This window comes from Agelaius tricolor, unplaced genomic scaffold (assembly GCF_023055355.1).
Source record: "Agelaius tricolor isolate 1412-34295 unplaced genomic scaffold, bAgeTri1.0.p SCAF_15, whole genome shotgun sequence".
Classification (NCBI taxonomy): Eukaryota; Metazoa; Chordata; class Aves; order Passeriformes; family Icteridae; genus Agelaius; species Agelaius tricolor.
Window position 1 is genome coordinate 3,322,465 of NW_027269275.1, and position 19,111 is coordinate 3,341,575.

At 43.4% G+C, this 19,111-nt stretch overlaps 1 protein-coding gene across 3 annotated transcripts in view; it reads left to right on the plus strand.

Annotated features, from left to right (window-relative positions):
• The window catches only part of PEPD (peptidase D), a 209,693-nt gene that overhangs the window by 48,150 nt on the left and 142,432 nt on the right, over positions 1 to 19,111 (plus strand). The window contains exons 1-3 of one of the 3 annotated variants that reach the window (XM_071440233.1): positions 6,127 to 6,284; positions 12,219 to 12,402; positions 13,619 to 13,746. In XM_071440233.1, the coding sequence (XP_071296334.1) occupies positions 6,268 to 6,284; positions 12,219 to 12,402; positions 13,619 to 13,746 (329 nt within the window). In that variant the 5' untranslated portion in view covers positions 6,127 to 6,267. Of the gene's footprint in view, positions 1 to 6,126; positions 6,285 to 12,218; positions 12,403 to 13,618; positions 13,747 to 19,111 lie in introns of those variants that run through there. The other 2 variants (XM_071440234.1, XM_071440236.1) reach the window with 2 other exon arrangements.

Below are 19,111 nucleotides of genomic sequence, written 5' to 3' on the forward strand. Positions count from 1 at the left end.
CCAGTCAGATGCAGAGGAGATTAGATGAGTGGTTTGCAGGAAAAGGAAGTAATTGATCTCCTCATCTGCAGTTGGCAGGGAGGGCCAGCGCTGGGAGAGCTCTGGGGCAGCAGCACTGATGCCTTTTGGCCGGGAAGGGCTGAGTTCAGGCCGTGCCTCCATGGCAACCTCGCTGTCCTTGCTGGCCCGGCTGCTGCCACACCGCAGAGCAGCACAAGAAAGGAAAAGCTGCACAAGAGGTGGCTCCTGGCATTAGAGGGCAGCACCACGAGCATGCCTTTCTTCCCTAGCAAGGAGGGTTGGAGTGCTTCAAGCAGAAAAAGAAATGCTGCCCATGCAAAGCCTGAAAGAACTCATTTCAGACAATTCTAATATGTCTGTGTAAGAAAGAGCAATTTCTTCATCATCAACAAAATACAGATCTTGCTCAACCAGTGGCTTACAATTTTATTGTAAGATTTCAGAGTGGAAAATACAAGCCAGATAAACAATAATTAAAGAGGATTTTCCTACCAGAAAAAGTGAGAAATCTGACTTTAAATTGGTGTGAAGATATGGATCTTAATCTGCAAAAACCTGAAGGCATTAATCTTTTGAGGAAATATTTGCATATGCATATTATAAGCTTGTTTGGGGATTTGTTATGCACTGGGTGGAGAGTATATTATGCAGACACTAATGAAAGAAAAAGTAAGCTTTGTAAACATGTTCTATATTAAAAGTGTACAATATATTGCAAGGGTGCAGGTAAGGTCAAGGCAGCACAGGGAACTTGCAAGAGGAGTGGTGCTTTCCCATTGTACAAATGGCACATGTTCATGTATGCAGGCCAGACAAATTCTCTGTAACACAGGACAGAAGCTTCATCAGCCTCTTCCCATGTTCTGCTGGAGAAGGTGGGGCAAAGCCCCTTTGGTTGTGCCCTCCAAAATGCAGCCAGGGAGCCACTCCTCACTGGGAGAGAGGCTGTGCTTTTGAAAGTGAGAAATGCTGAAGGAACAGACCTTGAGTAACGTGAAGGGATTTTGTTCTCAGATGTGGGGTCTGCTGTAACTTTGGGGATGATACTGGGGTAATAGCTTCAGTGATACTGACTACATTCACATCCCAAACCCACTGTTGCAAGATTTCACTACAGGATGGTTGTTAAAACTTACTTAGAATAAACAAAAATGTTCATCTATCATGCTAACTAGGATCAGTTATAAAAAAGGAGATACAGGTTGGTGGCTTATCTCTTATACCTGGCAATTAGCCAGGACTGAACTGCACTCATGTCACATTTCTAATGCAGTACAAGTACACCTGACTCTTTAAAAACCAGAAAGGAGCCATGGTGCTGGGCACCAGGCAAAGGACACATGACAGACAGAAACTGTGCCTTCCTGGCCTGTGGGTTAGCAAAAAATGTAATATATGAGCAAACAGACTGAAAAATCATTGAGAAGTCTCCTTTTATTGAAGCAAAGCAATATGTTGCAATATATAAAAATTGATTCTTTCAAGCTTCCAGAGATATTAGAGAAGCATTACAGAGAACATCACATTTGCTACTAATTCTTAAAAAAAACCTGACAACCCAAACCTCTAAAAAAGAGAGCCTTTGAAGCAGTTTTGATAGTGCTGTTTTAATACATTTTGATGAGATAGGACTTTCTGTGGCAGCAATTTATAAATACTGGTGGGCAGATTGATTGAAATGAAACAATTACAGTCTATACTAATGAACCTAAAAAAAAAAATACATTTTTGTGAAGGTCAAACAATAGCTGGAGAAGCTACCTTAGACTGTGATCCTTGATGGGCACATTTTGAATATACTACATTTTCTTAAAGTCAATGGTGAGAGTAATGAGGTTATGTAATGCTTTACCTTTCTTGTCTTTATAATAATTTAGTTCAAGCTTTAGGAAAATCACACTTTCATTTCAACATCCAAAAGATCAATACAGCAGTATACATTTAGTGCTTGAGGGAAATTTACTAAAAGTTGTTTCATGATGAAAATGCCAAAGGCAGATGCTTTTGTTCAATCTGTTGCTTTGAAGCGACCTTGTAATCTTAATTCCACATTAAAGACTCATGGCCATTATATCAAACAAAGGCAGTAGGGGTCCCTGTAGAATGATTCTATTTAAAACCCCCCACAGTATTAACACATTTTAGCATAGCAGTCTGTATAATTACTTTGGACTAACAGCTGATCCTACAATGTATGAAAGACTTTGACTCAAATGCATACAAAATCTGTCTGTTGTTCTTTGCCTAGCCAGTGCTCCCCCATCCAAGTGAAGAGGATCACAGTGTTTTGGCCAGCAACGTTCTACCTTCCAAAGTTTTGGAGGAATAATCAGCAGAAAAACAGATCAAGCTGAACTCAGAAAAACAAATCAAGCTGGACTTAGAACAATTCCTGGGCTGATAAATCAGCATTTCCCATTTCTGTTTTTGTGGTGGCATGTATGATATGGAAGCTTTCTGGATATTTAGAAAATTGGTTGAAACTTGTGTTGAAATCATATATCAAGTAAGGCTTTACTAGGGAGGGTGACCTTAGTCACTGAGCCTTAGACCCTGTTCCCCACTTCATGTCATGGTACTGGCAGCTCAAGCCTTCCTCCTGTGGTACCTCGTTCTCAGTGTGGCTCTGGGATCATTCACAGCAGCCCCAGGGGATTTGTTCTCTCAACAACTGCATTTTCCCAAAGCACAAGAGAAGCTCAGGCACTATAGTAGAGGAAATGTATTTGAATTTCTGTATAGAGGCTTTGCCCCAGAGGTCCCGGTTGCCCTTGATGGGCTGCAGCTGTGATGTCCTTAATTGGGCTGCAGCTGTGACCAATGAAGATGACTGGGATAAAAGGGGGTGGGTTAGCCAGTCAGGGAGAGCCTTGGAGGAGCCCTGAACTGAGAGAGGACAATACGCAGCAGAAGGAGTCAGTGAAGATCTGCAGCCATGAAAACACACCGAAGAGGTATGGACTTTAGAAATCTGATAACGAGAACCATTGGTGACCCCGATGTGATAGTTAGCAGAAGATAAGACAGCTGAGAGCTGTGGTGGCCAAGAGCTGTGACAGAACATAGCCTTTGGGTCAGGGAGCTGTGACAGAGTATGGCCTTTGAGCAAGGAGCTATGTGGGTTGTACATGGCATGTGAGTCATGGAGAAATGTATGTATTGTACTTGAACATCTGTACAACTGTTAACTTAAGTAAAAGGGGGAAATATAGTAGAGGAAATGTAATTGAATTTCTGTATAGAGGCTTTGCCCCAGAGGTCCTGGTTGCCCTTGATGGGCTGCAGCTGTGATGTCCTTAACTGGGCTGCAGCTGTAACCAATGAAGATGACCAGGATAAAAGGAGGCAGGTTAGCCAGTCAGGGAGAGCCTTGGAGGAGCCTTGAACTGGGAGAGAACAGCATGCAGCAGAAGGAGTCAGTGAAGATCTGCAGCCATGAGAACACATCAAAGAGGTATGGACTTTAGAAATCTGATAACAACAAGGCACTGCTGCAACCAGAGAGTATTTAGCTCCAGTATTTGATACCACTCTAGGCTGGAGGGCAGAAGGAGAATTGATGCTCCCCAACCACATGCTGTGACTACAGCTGCAGCATCCTTCCTTTTCCACTGGTACATATTTGGACTGCATCTGCCCTTGTAACTTTGGATTTTCATCTATTGTACTCTAAAAGCAGGAGCAAATGCCTTGACCTGTATTCACAACAGTTGTGTAATTTTCATGTAATAAAAGGAAGTCTATTAACCTAACATCAGTTCTTTTCAGCTGAGATAATAGAAGCAATCAGCACTGATGGTGCTAGGATCCTGCCTGGACAGCAGTGAACAGTTGAAATAGAGAGGGCTAGTGCAGAATCCCATCACATGTTGCAGTTTTGCATCTCTTGTACATCCAGAGTGCTACAGTGGGAATTCTGAAGCTGCCTGAATTACAAAATCAGGCCTTCAGCATGAGAGAGGATGTTCTTGCTCACAGAGAGTGAGTCCTACTGGGAGATAAGTGCCAGTAATGGTCAGTCAAACCTTGGTGTAGAGGGAAGTGTTCTGAACTCAGCCTCTCAGATATTAATGTTTACTCCTCTCAGTTACAGAGTCAATTGCAGCGGGGAGAGAATCAGAATTGTCTCTGTGTGCAATAAAGCTGGGCTTGCTCCCAGTCTGGCAGCCAGTGCCGTTCCTGTGGCTGGCATTTCAAGTATTGCCCCCTTGTACATGAGTTTTAGTTGTGCACAGTGTAGCAGTTTCATTCTTTCAAATCCTGAGCCAGAAGAACAGGATATTTCTTTTGCCCTAATGAATGTAGTCTTATTTCCTGCTGAGATTTAATATACTGCAGGTAACTTCTAAATGTGGTGATTGTTTTTGGAAGGCAGCTAAAATGACCAAGAAGGAAATTAAAATAAACAGGACAGAGACCCAGAAAACTCATTTTAGAGAGCAGATACTACAATGCAGGAGACCTTTACTCTACAGAGAGCAAGTGTAGGGGTAGGAAAGGGGAGCAGGGAAGGATGAATGCCCAAATGAAGGTATTTGGAAGAGTGCCCTGGAGGCTTTAGTCTTTTCTCTCTAGTCCTGAGAGGAGAAGGAAAAGCAAAGTGAGCTTCCCAGCCTCCTCCCAGTGGTTCTGCTAGAATCTATACAGAAGGAAGCCCCTCTAGGGAACTGAAAGCAGTAAAATATTTCACTACAGTTCACTTTTTTTTTTTCAGTCTGCAAAAACTGAGGGAAGTTTCTTAAAATTCAAGAACTCATCAATTATTTCTAAAATGGGGCTTTATCCATGAATCTGGACCTTAAAATAAGTGTTGTTACCTGTCAAATGTGCAGTTCATGAAAGAAACTTTTCATTATATATATTTTGTACTAAAGGTCTTTGATTCTTGGATGTAAAAACATAAAGAGCTAGAGAATGTCTGCTTGACTTTTCTAGTTTTATCAATTTACATGCACCTATCCAGACTTCCTGAAATCAATCTTTGCCTGCCACTGCCCTGCAGCTCTCGCACACCACTCCAGAGCCAGCTGTGCAGGAGGAGTCGCAGCTTTCTGACAACTTCTGGAGGACAATATGACCAAATGAGAAAAAGGGGCTTAAATGTGCATGTGTCTTAGTGACAGTGCACTGATTTCTCATAACACACATGAACTTTAAGCTCCATGTATTTTATGATCATACTCTGCCTTTGCACTGCCCTGCATTCCTCTCTTTCCCGAGCATTTGTGGTGGAAGCAGCCGATTATTTCAGGTCTCACAGTATTTATTTGGAGATCAGTGCCAGGCCAGCAGAGCAGTGGCATTACTGAGCAGCCCTAGAGCAAGGACTCACACTTTGTTTCCAAGGAGGGAGGGAAGGAGGGTTCCTGCCCAGAGCTGCATCTATCTCTGCCCAACAGCGGGCCCTGCCTTCAGGTCACCGAGCAGGGCTCCAATCTCTCATTCTTATCTGCTGTTCTTGTTCCTGGCCATTTGCTTTTGCAAGTGCATCGAGTCACTTAACATGTGAACCCTGGACTATGATAGTTTCTTCAGGTATCTTGTAATCTTGAAACAAGAGCAAGTAGTTTTGAGGCAAGAACGAGTAATTTCGGGTTCTGACAAAATCTGTGTGAATAGGAAAAAAAAAAAACCAGCTGGAGTGGAGTGAGCCTAAGGGCTGGCGATGGCTCCAGCCCACCATGCCCCAAGGCTACTGTTAAACGCCTTTAGCACTTCCAAATAGAGGTGGAAAGCAACTCTTCCAGGAATTACAGCAGAACTGCGCATGAAGTGGATTTTTCAGAAAGCGTTAATTGAGGAGAATTCAGCGGTAGGGCAGCAATCCCTATAAAAAGTTGTATTTACGTTATGTTATATTGGCTTCTAGGCCTGGATTGTTCCTTAGAAGCCAGCAGGCGCGGAGAGGGCCGGACATGGTCCCTCAGGACGGCACTTCCCGGGCTCGGGGGTCCCGGTGCGGTGCCAGCCGGGCCTGTGGCGGGGCCGTGAGGGCAGCGCGGAGCTGCCGTGAGGGGAGCGGGGCGGCTGTGAGGGCAGCGCGTGGCGGGGACGCGAGGGAGCGCGGAGCTGCCGTGACAGCAGCGCAGGGCGGCGGTGAGTGGAGCATAGTAGGTCCGTGAAGGCAGCGCGGAGCTGCCGTGAACGGAGCGTAGCGGGGCCGTGAGGGCAGCGCGGCGGGACCGCTCCGCCCGCCCCGCGCTGCGGCGCAGCCGCCACGTGACCGCGCAGGGCCGGCGAGCGAACATGGCTGCGGCGGAGGGGTGAGTGCGCGCCCGACCGGCGCCGGGACCACCGGGACCCCCGCACCGCCCGGCCCCGGGACCGCCAGCAGCCCGCTCCCTGCGAGGGCCACGGCGCGGCCGCTGGGGGCTCGCGGGGGGCCCGGTGCGCCAGCGGTGTCCCAGGCCGGCGGCGGGGCCGGGAATGCAGGGCACTGGCTGGCGCCGGGCTGTGAGTGCTCCGGTCCCGGGCTGTGAGTGCTCCGGTCCCGGGGTTCTCCGAAAGGATTTCGGGTTTTGCGCGGGGCGGTGAGAGAGCTGCGAAGGGTCCCACGGGCGGGTTGGCTCGCAGTGCCTCGCTCCCAGCCGTGCGTTATCTTTGAAGTTGTCTCAGGTTTGGAAGTGATGCTTTAAGGTGGCTCGGATTGCACAGCACAAGGGTTTTCTCACATTTTATAGCAAAATTCAGCCATTTCTTGGTGCTGTAAGGAGGTGCCATTATAACTGTATCAGAACGAAGGGGGAAGTTTACACAGCTGCCGGACAGGGGCCAGGCTGGGGTTTGGCTGTGAGCCGGGGCTTGCGGAGCTCGCTGCCCTGCGGGTCCCCCGGCCCCGGTGTCCCCAGCGCTGCCCTGGCCCCGGGGCCACCCCGGCCTGGGCTGCCAGGAAGGGCATGGAGCGGCGCCGGCACTTGGAGCTGTCAGCTTCACAAGAAACACTGAGCTGGCCGTGAGGAACGTACCCATTTTATACCTTGAACAGCCGTAGTTGCTATTACTGTTTGGTTGTGTCGGCCCTTTCCTTGTGCTAGGCCTCTTGAGCTTCACATTTGGGATGTGGAAACAGCATTGGAAAGTGTTTACGCTTCAGGCTGGTGTTGATGAATCTGTTGCTCAAAACAAACAAATAAATAAGGCCTGGTCCACAAACAAGTGGTAATTTACTGAAAAGTAGTTTCAGTGGTTTCTCATCTTCATTGAAATCTGGATCCTCTCTGTGGGATCTCAGTAGAACAGAAATGGCAGTTCATGAATTTTCTGCTCAAAAAAACCAGAAGTACAGAAAGTTAACTGAAAAATGGTAGGAAAACCAGAAATAAAATAGGAGTTTTAGTTACCAGTGTGTTCTGGTGGTTGCTTTACAACAGATCCAAAATGTTAGATGCATCATATAGTACCAGAATGTATGCTCTTTAAAATGTAAGACTTCTGAAATGAGCATTGAAAATCAGGAGCTCCAGGCGAAGGAAAAATATCTTTAAAGAAACAGATGTAGTTTAATGTTCCTAGCTATATTTCACTTGCAGTATAATAAAATAAAAGAGCTCGTCTGTGAGCTTGGGCCTAAGTGATCATAAAAATTGTATGTGACAGCCAGCAGGAAACTGTCAGCTCCTGTGGGAGGCCTTTACCAGACTGAGCAGTGGTTGAATGCTGGTACCAGACTGGAGGAAACAAGGGAGCTGAGCTTCTCTTGCCCTGTTTAGTTCTTGCAAGTGTCCACTTTGGACAGCAGCTGAGGTTTATTTGCAAAAGCTTGCATAGCTTCAAAGAGGTGTGCACCACAGAGCAGTGCTTGCATCAAATATCCTTCTTTATCAAATGTGTAACTTCACATGAGGGTTTTGGGTTGAGTTTGTGGCTGGATGTTCTGGAGTCCTTGTGCTAACAGAAGAAGCCAACCTTGAAGGACCAGCCAATGTGTTGTATTAATTAAATTCTAATACCTCTGCTGAAGCAAGTCCAGAGGAGGCCACAAAGTTGATCAGAGGGCTGAAATGTCTCTCATAAGAAGACAAGCTGAGGAAATGTGGGCTGTTCTGGAAAGGAGAAGCTGTGTGGAGACTCACAGCCCCTCCCAGTATCTGAGGGGGCTACAGGGAAGCTGGAGAGGGACTGTTCAGCAGCAGCTGCAGTGACAGGGCAGGGAGTGATGGGTAGAAATGGAAAGAGAGGAAGTTTAGGCTGGATATTAGGAAGAAACTCTGAACTGTAAGAATGGTGAGGTACTGGAACAGGTTGCCCAGGGAGGTTGTGGATGCCCCAGCAGTGTTCAGAGCCAGCTGTGCAAAGCCTTGAGCAGCCTGCTCTAGTGGCAGGTGTCCTTGCCCATGACAGGGGGATGATCTTTGAGGTCTGTTCCAAACCAACCCATTCATGATTCTGTGATTAGTGTGTCTTGTGAGATACAAATGAGTGATTAGAGATCATGGGCCAGAAGGAAAAGCTTGTAGCTTCTTCCCTAGAGAGGATTTTGTGGCAGTTTTTTTCCAAAGCAAAAACCATAGTTTTACACTGCTTATGCTGCAGTTGCATGTGTATTTGTAGGGTTGATACACATGTGAGGCAGTTACATATGAGAGTTACACTTAATTTACTACAAGTTATTGAGCAGCCAGTCCTATGTGTGACATTTTTTTCTTGTGATCTTGAGTATTGTGAGAGTTCTGTTTCCCAGTTTTTTCTTTGCCATGGAAAGCTGGTTGTACAGCCATACACCTTTTTGTATGTGTTTTGTATGTACACCCTGTCAGTATTGTCTGAGAAGAGCTGTCTGTGTTAGCTGTGGAAAGCTTGGCCATGGCTGATGTGTGCCAAGTGAGGGGATCTCTGCAGGCAAAGCAACCCCTGTGGGTGTTCTGCCATGCTGTCAGTCCATCCAGGGGGTGCCACCAGTTTGGTATCTGGGTGCTTGCAGGAGAGAAAAAGAGACCAAGAGCTGTGGAGGAAGCAAACTCCTCTAAGCTGAATATTGTCCCTAAAACCACGCTGGTTTTCTCTGCAGAATTCCAGTTGAGAACATCGGTGTGTTTCCTGGCAAGCTCACTCTGTGTGAGGTGTGAGTGAACCCGGGTGCTCAGCAGCAGCCTGAGAACAGAGCAGGGTTTACACCCAGCCCAGCTCTTGAGATTCCTACTGCAGCCTTAAAGCAGAGGCCAGGGCCGTGCCCCTGAGGAAACGGTGCCACTAAAACAACTGCAGAGACCCTGCTCTGCTCTGGGCTAATGCTGGGCCATCATTCTCAGGGAAACTGGGATCTGTTATGTCCAAGGAAGAACACGCTTTCACTTTGAGAAAATGTGCACAAGAACTATCATTTTGCACTAGAATGCAGTTCAGCTTCAGCATTAAGATCCCAGTAAAGGGCAGACTTCAGTGACTTATTAAAACTACTGCTATGAATTGCTGCCTGATGTCATAATTTCTCCTTAAGTGTCATTTGGATTGTCAAAGGTTTTAAGTGTAATAAAAGCATTAATATTAGACTTAAGGGAGATGAAAATGTGCCTTTGTAGCAGCTTCCTCTGAACTCCAGGGTGTAGGAATAGGCCTGGAGGAGAGAAGTCAGAGTTCTCTCTTTTTTCTTTTCTTTTTTTTTTTTAAATCACAGAAAAAGATCCCCAATCTTGTGAAGTGAGTAAAATTGCAATGAAGGTGACTTTTTTCCTTCCTTTGAAGCAAAACATGAGACAGGCTGTGCTACAACCTCTGCCTGTTAGTTTTTGGGGTTTTTTTAATCAGCAGATACAAAGATATGAGGGAAACATGTGATATAAGGGTATCTGATGATGTTCTCTCCTCTCTTTTATGAATGCCCCATAAGGTGAGTATGATTTCCAGGCTGTTGCATGTACTTCAAGGGATGATCATGCTTGGAAACAGTGTTTTCAGCCTCCTGTGCATTGCTGAATTTCTGAGCCACAGCTCTGTACCTGGAAGGCCTTGCCTGTTTTTACTTGGAGGTTCACTATCTGACTAAACTTTCAGTAGCTTTTGCTGGGATTGGATGAACTTGCTTCCTTCTTCCTACAGGCATGGGTACCCCAAAACAAAAGCTTGTGCTGTGTTTCCAGGCTGTGCTGATGTGCTGCAGCCCTTGTGATGATTACCTGCCTTGGTGAGGGGCTGGCAGGTGTGTGTTGGAAGGAATAAAAATAAACACATTTGAGTTTTCTGCACCATCAGCTGAACTTGTAAGCAGATATTTTGAAAATTGGATTAGCAAGAGCAGTCCTTTACCTTCTAAAATTACTTATGCTGTTCCATCAAGTGGTTATAAGCAAGTAAAATAAAGTATTTTATTAGGTCTTTTATGCTGTGGCTGCAGTAGGAAATTACAGGGTTTACATTTCTGAGGTTGATAGTCTTTTAGGAGGTTATGCAGCTATAAATCAAAGGTTACCTTTCAGATTGCCCATGAAAGCTATATAATAATTAAGATGTGGAGCTTTGCTCCTCTAAGGTTAAGTACTTTGGTGGTTGGTTCATTTCTTGTCATCTTAACATAGTAACAAGGTAACTGCACCTTTCTGGCATCTCCTGTAAAGCACAGCTGATAGAAAGTGACCATCCAATCAGCCTTGGAGAAGCTGAGGTGGGGGAACAAATTGGACTTAAATAATAGGATTTTATAGAAAAATTGTATTGATCATCTCTAATACTGAAGCTCCAAAGCACAGCTTTGCTATTTAAGCATAAAAAACCACCCTCAAAATAAACTGCTTTTTAGATTGTTCTCATAGCATCTGGTTAAACTCCTCCCTCTGCTCCATATCCTAGAAAAGCTGTAGTGTTTCTACTGGGAAATCTCCAAAAGGTGCACTTATAGAGCTGAAACAAATGTGAATGAATCAGCCACATATTCTTGAGGTACTTTCAACATCTAAAATTCCTTAGTAACAGCGAGCTCTCAGCTTTTAAGCTGTGTCCTTGCAGTTGCAGCTCTGTTGAGCACAATCCTTCAGAAGCTTTCTGGGCTGTCTCAGCACATTTGTGTGGCCTTAGGGACAAGTGGAGGTGCCCAATCCATGCCCCTGTGGCCACGTGTTTGAGTTCAGTCACTGGCTGAAGCTGCTCCTGTGTGTTCAAGAATAACCATACATTCACAGAAAAGAGATTTGCCCATCCTGTGTATGGGAAATGCTCTTGTCTGCTGTCCATCAGCTTTTCTCTCTCTGTTTCCCACAAGGACTTGCTGAAGTTTGCTGGACTTACTGTAAACTTCCACTTCTGTTTTCAGCACTGATCAGAAAATCAGAACTGATTTTCTTCCCTCCTGCTTTGCATCTCCTCAGCAGACAGGAGCTGTGGTCACTTTGTGTTTCCTTGCCCAAAGGGATGTGATGAGGGACCTGCTGTGGGCTGTAGCTGCAGCCAGCCTTGTCTGCTGTTCCCACCTGTGAAAAACACCAATCACTTGTTTCTAAAATTTTAAAAGTTTAATACTGATAAAATGGTTATAAAAATAGTAATACAATTAGAGTAATAATAATTTGGACAATTTGAATTAGGACAATATGAGACAATAGAGGCAAAGAGTTATGGACAGTCTGGGTACCTTTTTCTGGGTAGCTCGAGCCTGACAAAGGACCCACGTTAACAGAGGATTAACCCTTAAAAACACCAGCCTGTTGCATACTCATACACCTCATACATGATGCATAGATTCCATTCAAATACAGGATTTTGTGGTCAACTTCTTCCTCTGAATCCTAACAGCACCTTTGAGGTGGGAAGAAGTTCATTTCTCCTGATAAGAGGGCAATAAATTCTTTTTCTCTGAAAGATTTAGGTGTCCTATGGCTGCTATCTCACTGCAAGTCCTTTCTTTAAAAAAGTATCCTACATAGCATTGTTTCTATTTTAACATTTTTTATAACCTAAAACTATATTTAGCACACCGCTTAAGAGAATTAATACAGCATTACTTTCTAACACAACACATATAATATTCCTTTGAATATTTGCAAAAAGCCAATCATAAAATACATGCATTTTTCACATGCCTTTTTCCTTTGGTACTTGTGTGAGCAGTGCTTTGTGTTTGATGAGAGCAATGTGTGTACAACAGCTCTTTCCCAGGAGTGATGAGCCTCTTGTTAGTAGAGTTGAATTAAACTAATGAACACTGTGCATGTAAATTGTGCTAACCACTGTCTTTGCCATTAATTGTCAATTGAAAAAATCTCTTCTAGACCCTCCTTTTGGCTGGGGAATGAGACTTTGAAGGTGCCTGTGGCACTGTTTGCCTTGAACAGAAGACGGCTGTGTGACCGCCTGAGACAGAATAAGGATGTCCAGAAGAACTCAATTGTTCTGCTGCAGGGTGGAGAGGAAACCCAGAGATACTGCACTGATACTGGTATTGTGTTTCGCCAGGTAAGAGCTGAATCCAAACTTCAAATGAAGAAACTCTTCCACTGCATGGATTTTTAAATGATTTTCAATTATTTTCTCTATCTCTCAGATGTGCATTGTCTTGCTTCATTTAAATAAATTGGCTTCTTTATAACATTGCTTCTTCAGCTTTGACTTGCTCTCACTTTCTGTGCTTTAGTGCAGGCTCATTATCTGGTTTAAAGGCCTAAACCTGTTCAAGGCCTTACTGCTCATCAGTGTTTGAATCCAATCTTGAAGACAGCAGCAGAATATTTATTCATTTTTTCAGTCTTGTCTGTGACCCAAAAACCAACCATCTTTGTATAATAAAACATGTTACAGTGGACCTAAGCTGAATTAATTAATAGAGAAGTATATTTCATGGTTTTATAAAACAGCAGCCTATATCTTGGAATTTACAACATGTGTCCTCTTAAATTAGACTCTTCCTTAAGCACCCATGTGTTCTTCTGTCACAAATAGGACTTAACATGTTCTGGGGATATTGATGTAAAAGAACTCAAATTATGTATATCCCATACCCTGCATGGTTTCTGCAGCACTTTGTTTTGTGAATTTAATTGAGCTGTTGTATGTTATGAAGAAACAAACCCAGAAAATTCTAATTTAGATAGCACATATCTTAATGTAGTTATTTAGTCTGGTTTTAGAGGATGCACACCTTTCAGGGTACTAGAGCATATGCCTGTCCCTACTGAAATTAAATCCTGTATTGTTAGGTGTTCTGTTCTTTGCTTGCTTGTTCTTGAAATAACTCTTGGCTGAGGGCTGTTCCTAGAGCAGTTTCCTCCTCTTTGGGGAAGGTTGAGGTTTCCCTTCAGCACTCAATGAAGCTGCACTCTGCTTTTGCCTTGTCTCTTGTGAGGTGGTTGTTTCTCCCTGATCACACATTCCCTAATTCTAGATTGGAAGAATGTATTTTAATGTGTAGTGTATGTTTATTGTGCTGAGTTAACCTCTTTATGGTAGTTTATTAATCTCTGATCCTTTCCAGTTGCCAGCAAAAGGATTTGTATTATTCTAACCTAAAACTAACCAGTCTGAAAAGGTTTAGACATAAACCACTTCTCCTGCTCCAAAAGCAAGAGATCTCTTCCAGATATGTGGAAATAGGAATTAATATGTGCTCTAGTGTATTTTTAGAGCTGGAAGAAGTGAAATCTTTCTTCTAAGAATATATTTTGTTTTAACCTAGGAATCTTACTTTCACTGGACTTTTGGAGTAACTGAAGCAGGCTGCTTTGGAGCAGTAGATGTTGATACTGGAAGATCTATGCTTTTTGTTCCACAACTCCCTGAAAGCTATGCTGTTTGGATGGGAAAGTAAGACCTATCTCTTAACTGCATTCTGGTGTATCCAGGTACTTTATATAATGTAACTGCCTGTAGAGCTCCAGTGTTGTGTCATGGAATCAGATTCCACCAAGTCACGCCCTGGGAATGATGTATTCATAGAGGGATATATACAAACAGATATAAAACATGATCAGTAGATATTGATCATGTGATTTGAAATGATCCACCACCACTTGGAACACAACTCCCTTGGAATTGGAGCCCAAGCAAGTCAGATAATAAAGCAGGCTTTTTCAAGCTGCTTTGCCAGTTTGCAGCAGCCTTAGCTAATGAAGCTTTCTGAATGGCATGAGGTAGTTTAGCCTCTGACAGGCTTTTTTAAAATGAACTCACAGACAGGAAAATGTGCTTTTAATGCTATTCTATGAGTATGCCATAAACATCTCTCCATCCACCTTGGTAGTAAATGCTGCACAGTGCCATAGTAGTGGAAGAGTTGATTTATTTATGTGTTCATTTATTTTCTCAGTCTTAATTGTATTTATACCCTCTACCAATTTTTGTAAATTTTTGTATCACCTACATTGTCTCAGAACATTGGACTGCTTCTAATGCTGCTTCACTTCTAATTGAAGCTATCACTTATATTTTAATGCTAATTTTGGGAAAAGGAAAACAGTTGTAACTGATCCCATGTGCTGAACTGTGTCAGACCATATGGCAGGGCATGGCTGCTGTCTTCTCAGAGTTGATATGAATTTGACTGTCTTAGACCTGTCTGGGGACTGAAATTGTGATGGCATAAAAATCTGCCTGCTGCTGTCTGAAAGACTTTAGCTGTGAGCCACACCTGTCTGGGAGGGCAGGTTCTGTGATCCCCCCATGTGTACTCCCTGAAATCTGTTCCCACTTAGAGACAAAAGTTTTTTCCTATCCTTAGCTTCTCTCCTGCTAGTTCAAAAGAGCTGTTTCATACCCACACTGATTGTGCCTAATCTAAAAAAGCTTAAATATTATTGAAATTCCAGCATCTCATTTTGAATTCTCAAACAAAATATTGTGGTGCTTATAACTAATGGCCTTTTTGATTTGTTTGTGCAGCACTTGTTATCTGTCCGTTTACAGAATTAATTAAGTCTAGTTAAAAGTGGTTCATTGTCATTGTCTGTGTCTTCTTGCAGAGTATAACAAATGGTCTTTGTTGCTTTCTAAATTCTTCTCCTTCCCCCTCCTGAATGCTCTGTTTTAATGCCCTCCTCTGTTTGAATCTTGTTTTCTCTTCTGTCAGCCGTGGTCATGTACTTTTTCTGCTTGTCAGAAGGAGGATGGGTGAATAACTCATTTGTGAGTCAGTAGCAGTTCTGCTTCATAAGTTGGTTGGCAGTGGGTACTGCTCCCAGCTGGGGACTGTGTTCCTTCCCAGAAGATTCAATTTTAACTCAAAATTAGCAGTGAAAGAAAAACACAAGTAAACATGCCTTCCATGCACTGCAGTTTATTACTATAGTTTGCCTTGGAAGTGCTTACTTCTGTGCCCATGGAAGGCACTGTCTGCCCACTGGAGAAGCAGTCATTCAACACCAGTGAGGCACAAATCAGTGCAATTTTTGTGTGGTATTTAGGGGTTGGTATCTTACAGGGGTCTGCAGCTGGTCTGCTAGTTCATGGCACAAGGTGGAGTTGCTTTGCCTGGTGTTTATTCTGCTTTCTATAGAAGACAGATGTGAATTTGGGCAGAAATATATAGATTCTCTTAAAATTAATGCAAAAGGCTCTTAACTGCAATTTTACCACTGCTGTATTACTAAATCTATCATTTGATGTGTTGTGCCTTCACTTCACTGAAGAACACATATTTGAGTTGCTTCTGAAGCATAGTGTGGGTAATGTGAAGAAGAGTTAATAAATCAGAAGGGTTAATCTTTTTGCCTTGAAGTAATACAAAAATGGGACTCTTGACTCCATTCACTGCAGTGTCACTGTGGCCACAGGCAGTGCAGTACTGGGGGTGTTTTTTGGAGATCAGCAGGCTGCACCTTTCCAGATGGGCCCATGAACACTGTGATTCTCCCAGCCTCAGCACTGCACTTGTTTCCATCAGTGCTGCTGTGTGCTGGGTGCCTGGGCACTCTGCAGGACAGGTGGACATGGAGAGGGGGATGCAGCACTCTGAGCAGTACAGGTGATGAGGGGGATGCTGCTTTGGAGGTGTTATGGATCTGGTAGGACTTCATGCTGAATGTGTGTGCTCTGAAGATGTGTAAAAATACACATCTACCTTCTACCTTTCAGAAGTCCTTCAAGCCAAAATAACCTCTGCAGTTTTAAAAGGAAGGAGAGATTTAATTTAGCTTGCAGACTATGGACCTTCTCCAAAAAAACTCCAAACCTCCTAAGGTGGCAGTTGCAGAATTGTTGTGAGGGTAATTGTAGGACCGGTGGTCCTGTGTTCATGGAAGTGATCACAAAAACACTGCTCTGGTTTTAAATTATGGGTGTGGCCATTTGGCCAGATGTTGGGCCAGCCAATTTCTTGGTTGCTGGCTGGAAAAACCTTTTCAAGTGAGAGAAGCACTTTGCCTGTCTCTTGACCTGTAGCTCTGCCCCTGTCCCTCTGTCATTTGTAAGGCAGAAACACAGACTCTGAGCTTAGTGGGTGGCTTTTCTGCTCCTGAATATTCTGTTTTTAGCTTTAGAAGTAAGAGTTTTAGAAATGAATATGGTAATATAGGATTGTAAAGGCTTCAGAAGTGTAAATGTTTTGGAAATGTCCCTCTTTCTTGGCACAGTCTAACCTAATCAAGTTTCCAGTGCAACAAAGCTGTTAGCCATCATTCCTGTTCCTAGAAAGCATTGAGTTGGTATGGCTGCATGCCTTCACAAAGACTTCAGTTTTGCTAATTAATGCTGCACCTGCCATTTACCTCCTTAATTATAAATGACAGACCTAGTCAGTGTGCTGATTAAAGATACTTTATAAAGTAAAACATACTGTACAGCAGCTGCTTTATGTGGAGAGCATGCCAAAATGACTTAATAGCCTTGCCACATAGAGTGTTTTTAATGGAAGACAAAAAGTATTTAACCCTTTCCCACTCTAACTTTAGAAACTCATATGAAATTATTAATGGTTCAGAAAAATAAAATGGTGCTGTGGTGCCCAATTTATTTGCTGCAATTTCTTGTGTTTTCTCTGAAGCTCTGCTGGATGACTGGTAGGCATTGCAGCTTTAATCTGACTTTAGTTGCAGTCACTAAGTTGCAGCTTTAAATTCACTCACTGTAAGTAATGTTGTTCTATGAATTTGATGGAAAGCTATCTGTGTGTTCAAAGTTGAACCTTGGATTAGCACTTGCAGCTGTAATAAAGCACATGAACTGCTTTGCAAATGTTAGTTATTTGTCAGTGACCTAACAAGGAAGCTCTTTAAAACATTGTCATAAATTTCAAATAGGTTACAACCAAAATCAACCTTTGGTTTGGATGATTACACTTGACTGACATCAGCAAAACTGAGTCTTTTACTGCCTTTTGTAAGACTGCAGAAATATATGGTTGGGGGTTTTTTGTTTGCTTTTTTGTCCCTTTAACACTTTTGAAAGGATCAGGTACAAGAAGGGAAGGGATCTCATGTTAGAAAGGATCAGATCAGTACAAGAAAGTGGCCTCTCAGTCTGTGTGGGCTTTCACCTTTTTTTTCTTATAGACTTTTTGGGACTATGAAAATTGAAAGCTAAGAAATTGATTTCTTGATCTCTTCTTTTACATGGAGATTGGTGAGATTCTGTGGCATTTGTATTTTGAATAATTGTGAGTATTAAACTGTGCACAGCATGGTATGTTTGCCTGCATGGTGGTGATAGAGACTGCATGAATTACCCTTGCTCTGGCAAGCAGAGGACAAGGTCTGTAGAAGGGAAGCTGACAGGAGGGACAGCTCTTTGGAAAGGGAGTGAAGTGTGTGTGCAGGGTATAGGGAATGAACTCCAGATTACCTTGACTGCTCTTCTTGATGCACATTCTTCAGCAATGAAGAAGTTTTATTAATGTGGAGCATACAGGTCTTCTTCATAGCCTGCTCCAGATCTGTGTTTTTTGGTTTCACCTTGAGAACTGATCTGCCATCTCCTGCTATTTTTAATTATAATTTTTTCTCTAAAATGAAATATGCTTTTCTTTTTCTGTGTCTCTCAGTTTGATCCTTTACTGCAGTTTGTCCCTTCCCAGTACCCACTGAATCTTTATTTTGCTGTTTAAAAAACCCAGGTTTTAATCACTTTTGATCATCTTATTACTGTTTTGTAGCAATTGGCATTGCAACTTATCTGCCAAGTTTGTTACCATCTGGAAAGGTTCTCTGTGGCGCTCAAACAAACTCAGTTCTGCTTCTGTTTCTGAGTAGTGTCAGAACTAATTTCAATCTCTGCAGTATCCCACTAATCAAGACTTGCAGTCCATTTCTGTTTATTGCTTTAACTTCTGGGAACATGAGTCTAAATTGACACAGCACTTTTCAGTGTGGCACTTGGAGGGTTTCCCAGCCTGGGGAACGCTCATCTTTTTATCTATTTATTTGTTTTTATTTTCTGCTTTAGGCTTTTCCGTTTTGTTATTTTCACTAGCATTGGGTTTCAGGTTACATTGTAGTGTTTCTGTCCAAGCCAATTTGACTTGATTTTGGAGAGTAGCAGTCTTGAGAGAGTTTTTTTTTGTCAAATATTTTACTGTTATTCATGTAGTACATCTGGTGCTTTGCCCTTGATCTGATCCTTTCAAAACTGCACGATAAAGCTGGTTGCTTTTGATTGACAAGACTTACTTGTGCAATCCCCCAGGGTGCTTATTTTCCATGATTCCAGTTCTCTCCCTGCATTGTGATTTCCATTCCTTGTCCCCTATTCATTTATTATTGTATTTCATAGAATCATGGAATGGCCTGGGTTGGAAGGGACTTTAAAGATGATCAAGTTCCAGCCTCCCACCATGGGCAGGGACACCTTCCACTATCCCTGGTTGCTCAGGGATATCCAGCCTGGCCTGGGACACTGCCAGGGATCCAGAGGGCAGCCCCAGCTTCTCTGGGCACCCTGGGCCAGGAACTCAGCACCTTCACAGGGAAAAATATATTTCTAATATGTAATCTAAACCTGCTCTATTTTAGCTTGAAGCTACTCCCTCCCCCTTGTCCTGTCACTCCAGGCTCTTAAAAATGGACTTTCTTCCTCCTTCTTTTTCACTGAAACGTCACCCTGAAACTTCTCTTTTCCAGGCTGAACAATCCCAGTTCTCCCATCCCTCTGCCCATCCTGGAGCCTCCTCTGGGCTCTCTGAGCAGCTCCAGGTCCCTCCTGAGCTGGCCCAGGCTGGGGCAGCTCTGCAGGTGGGGAATCA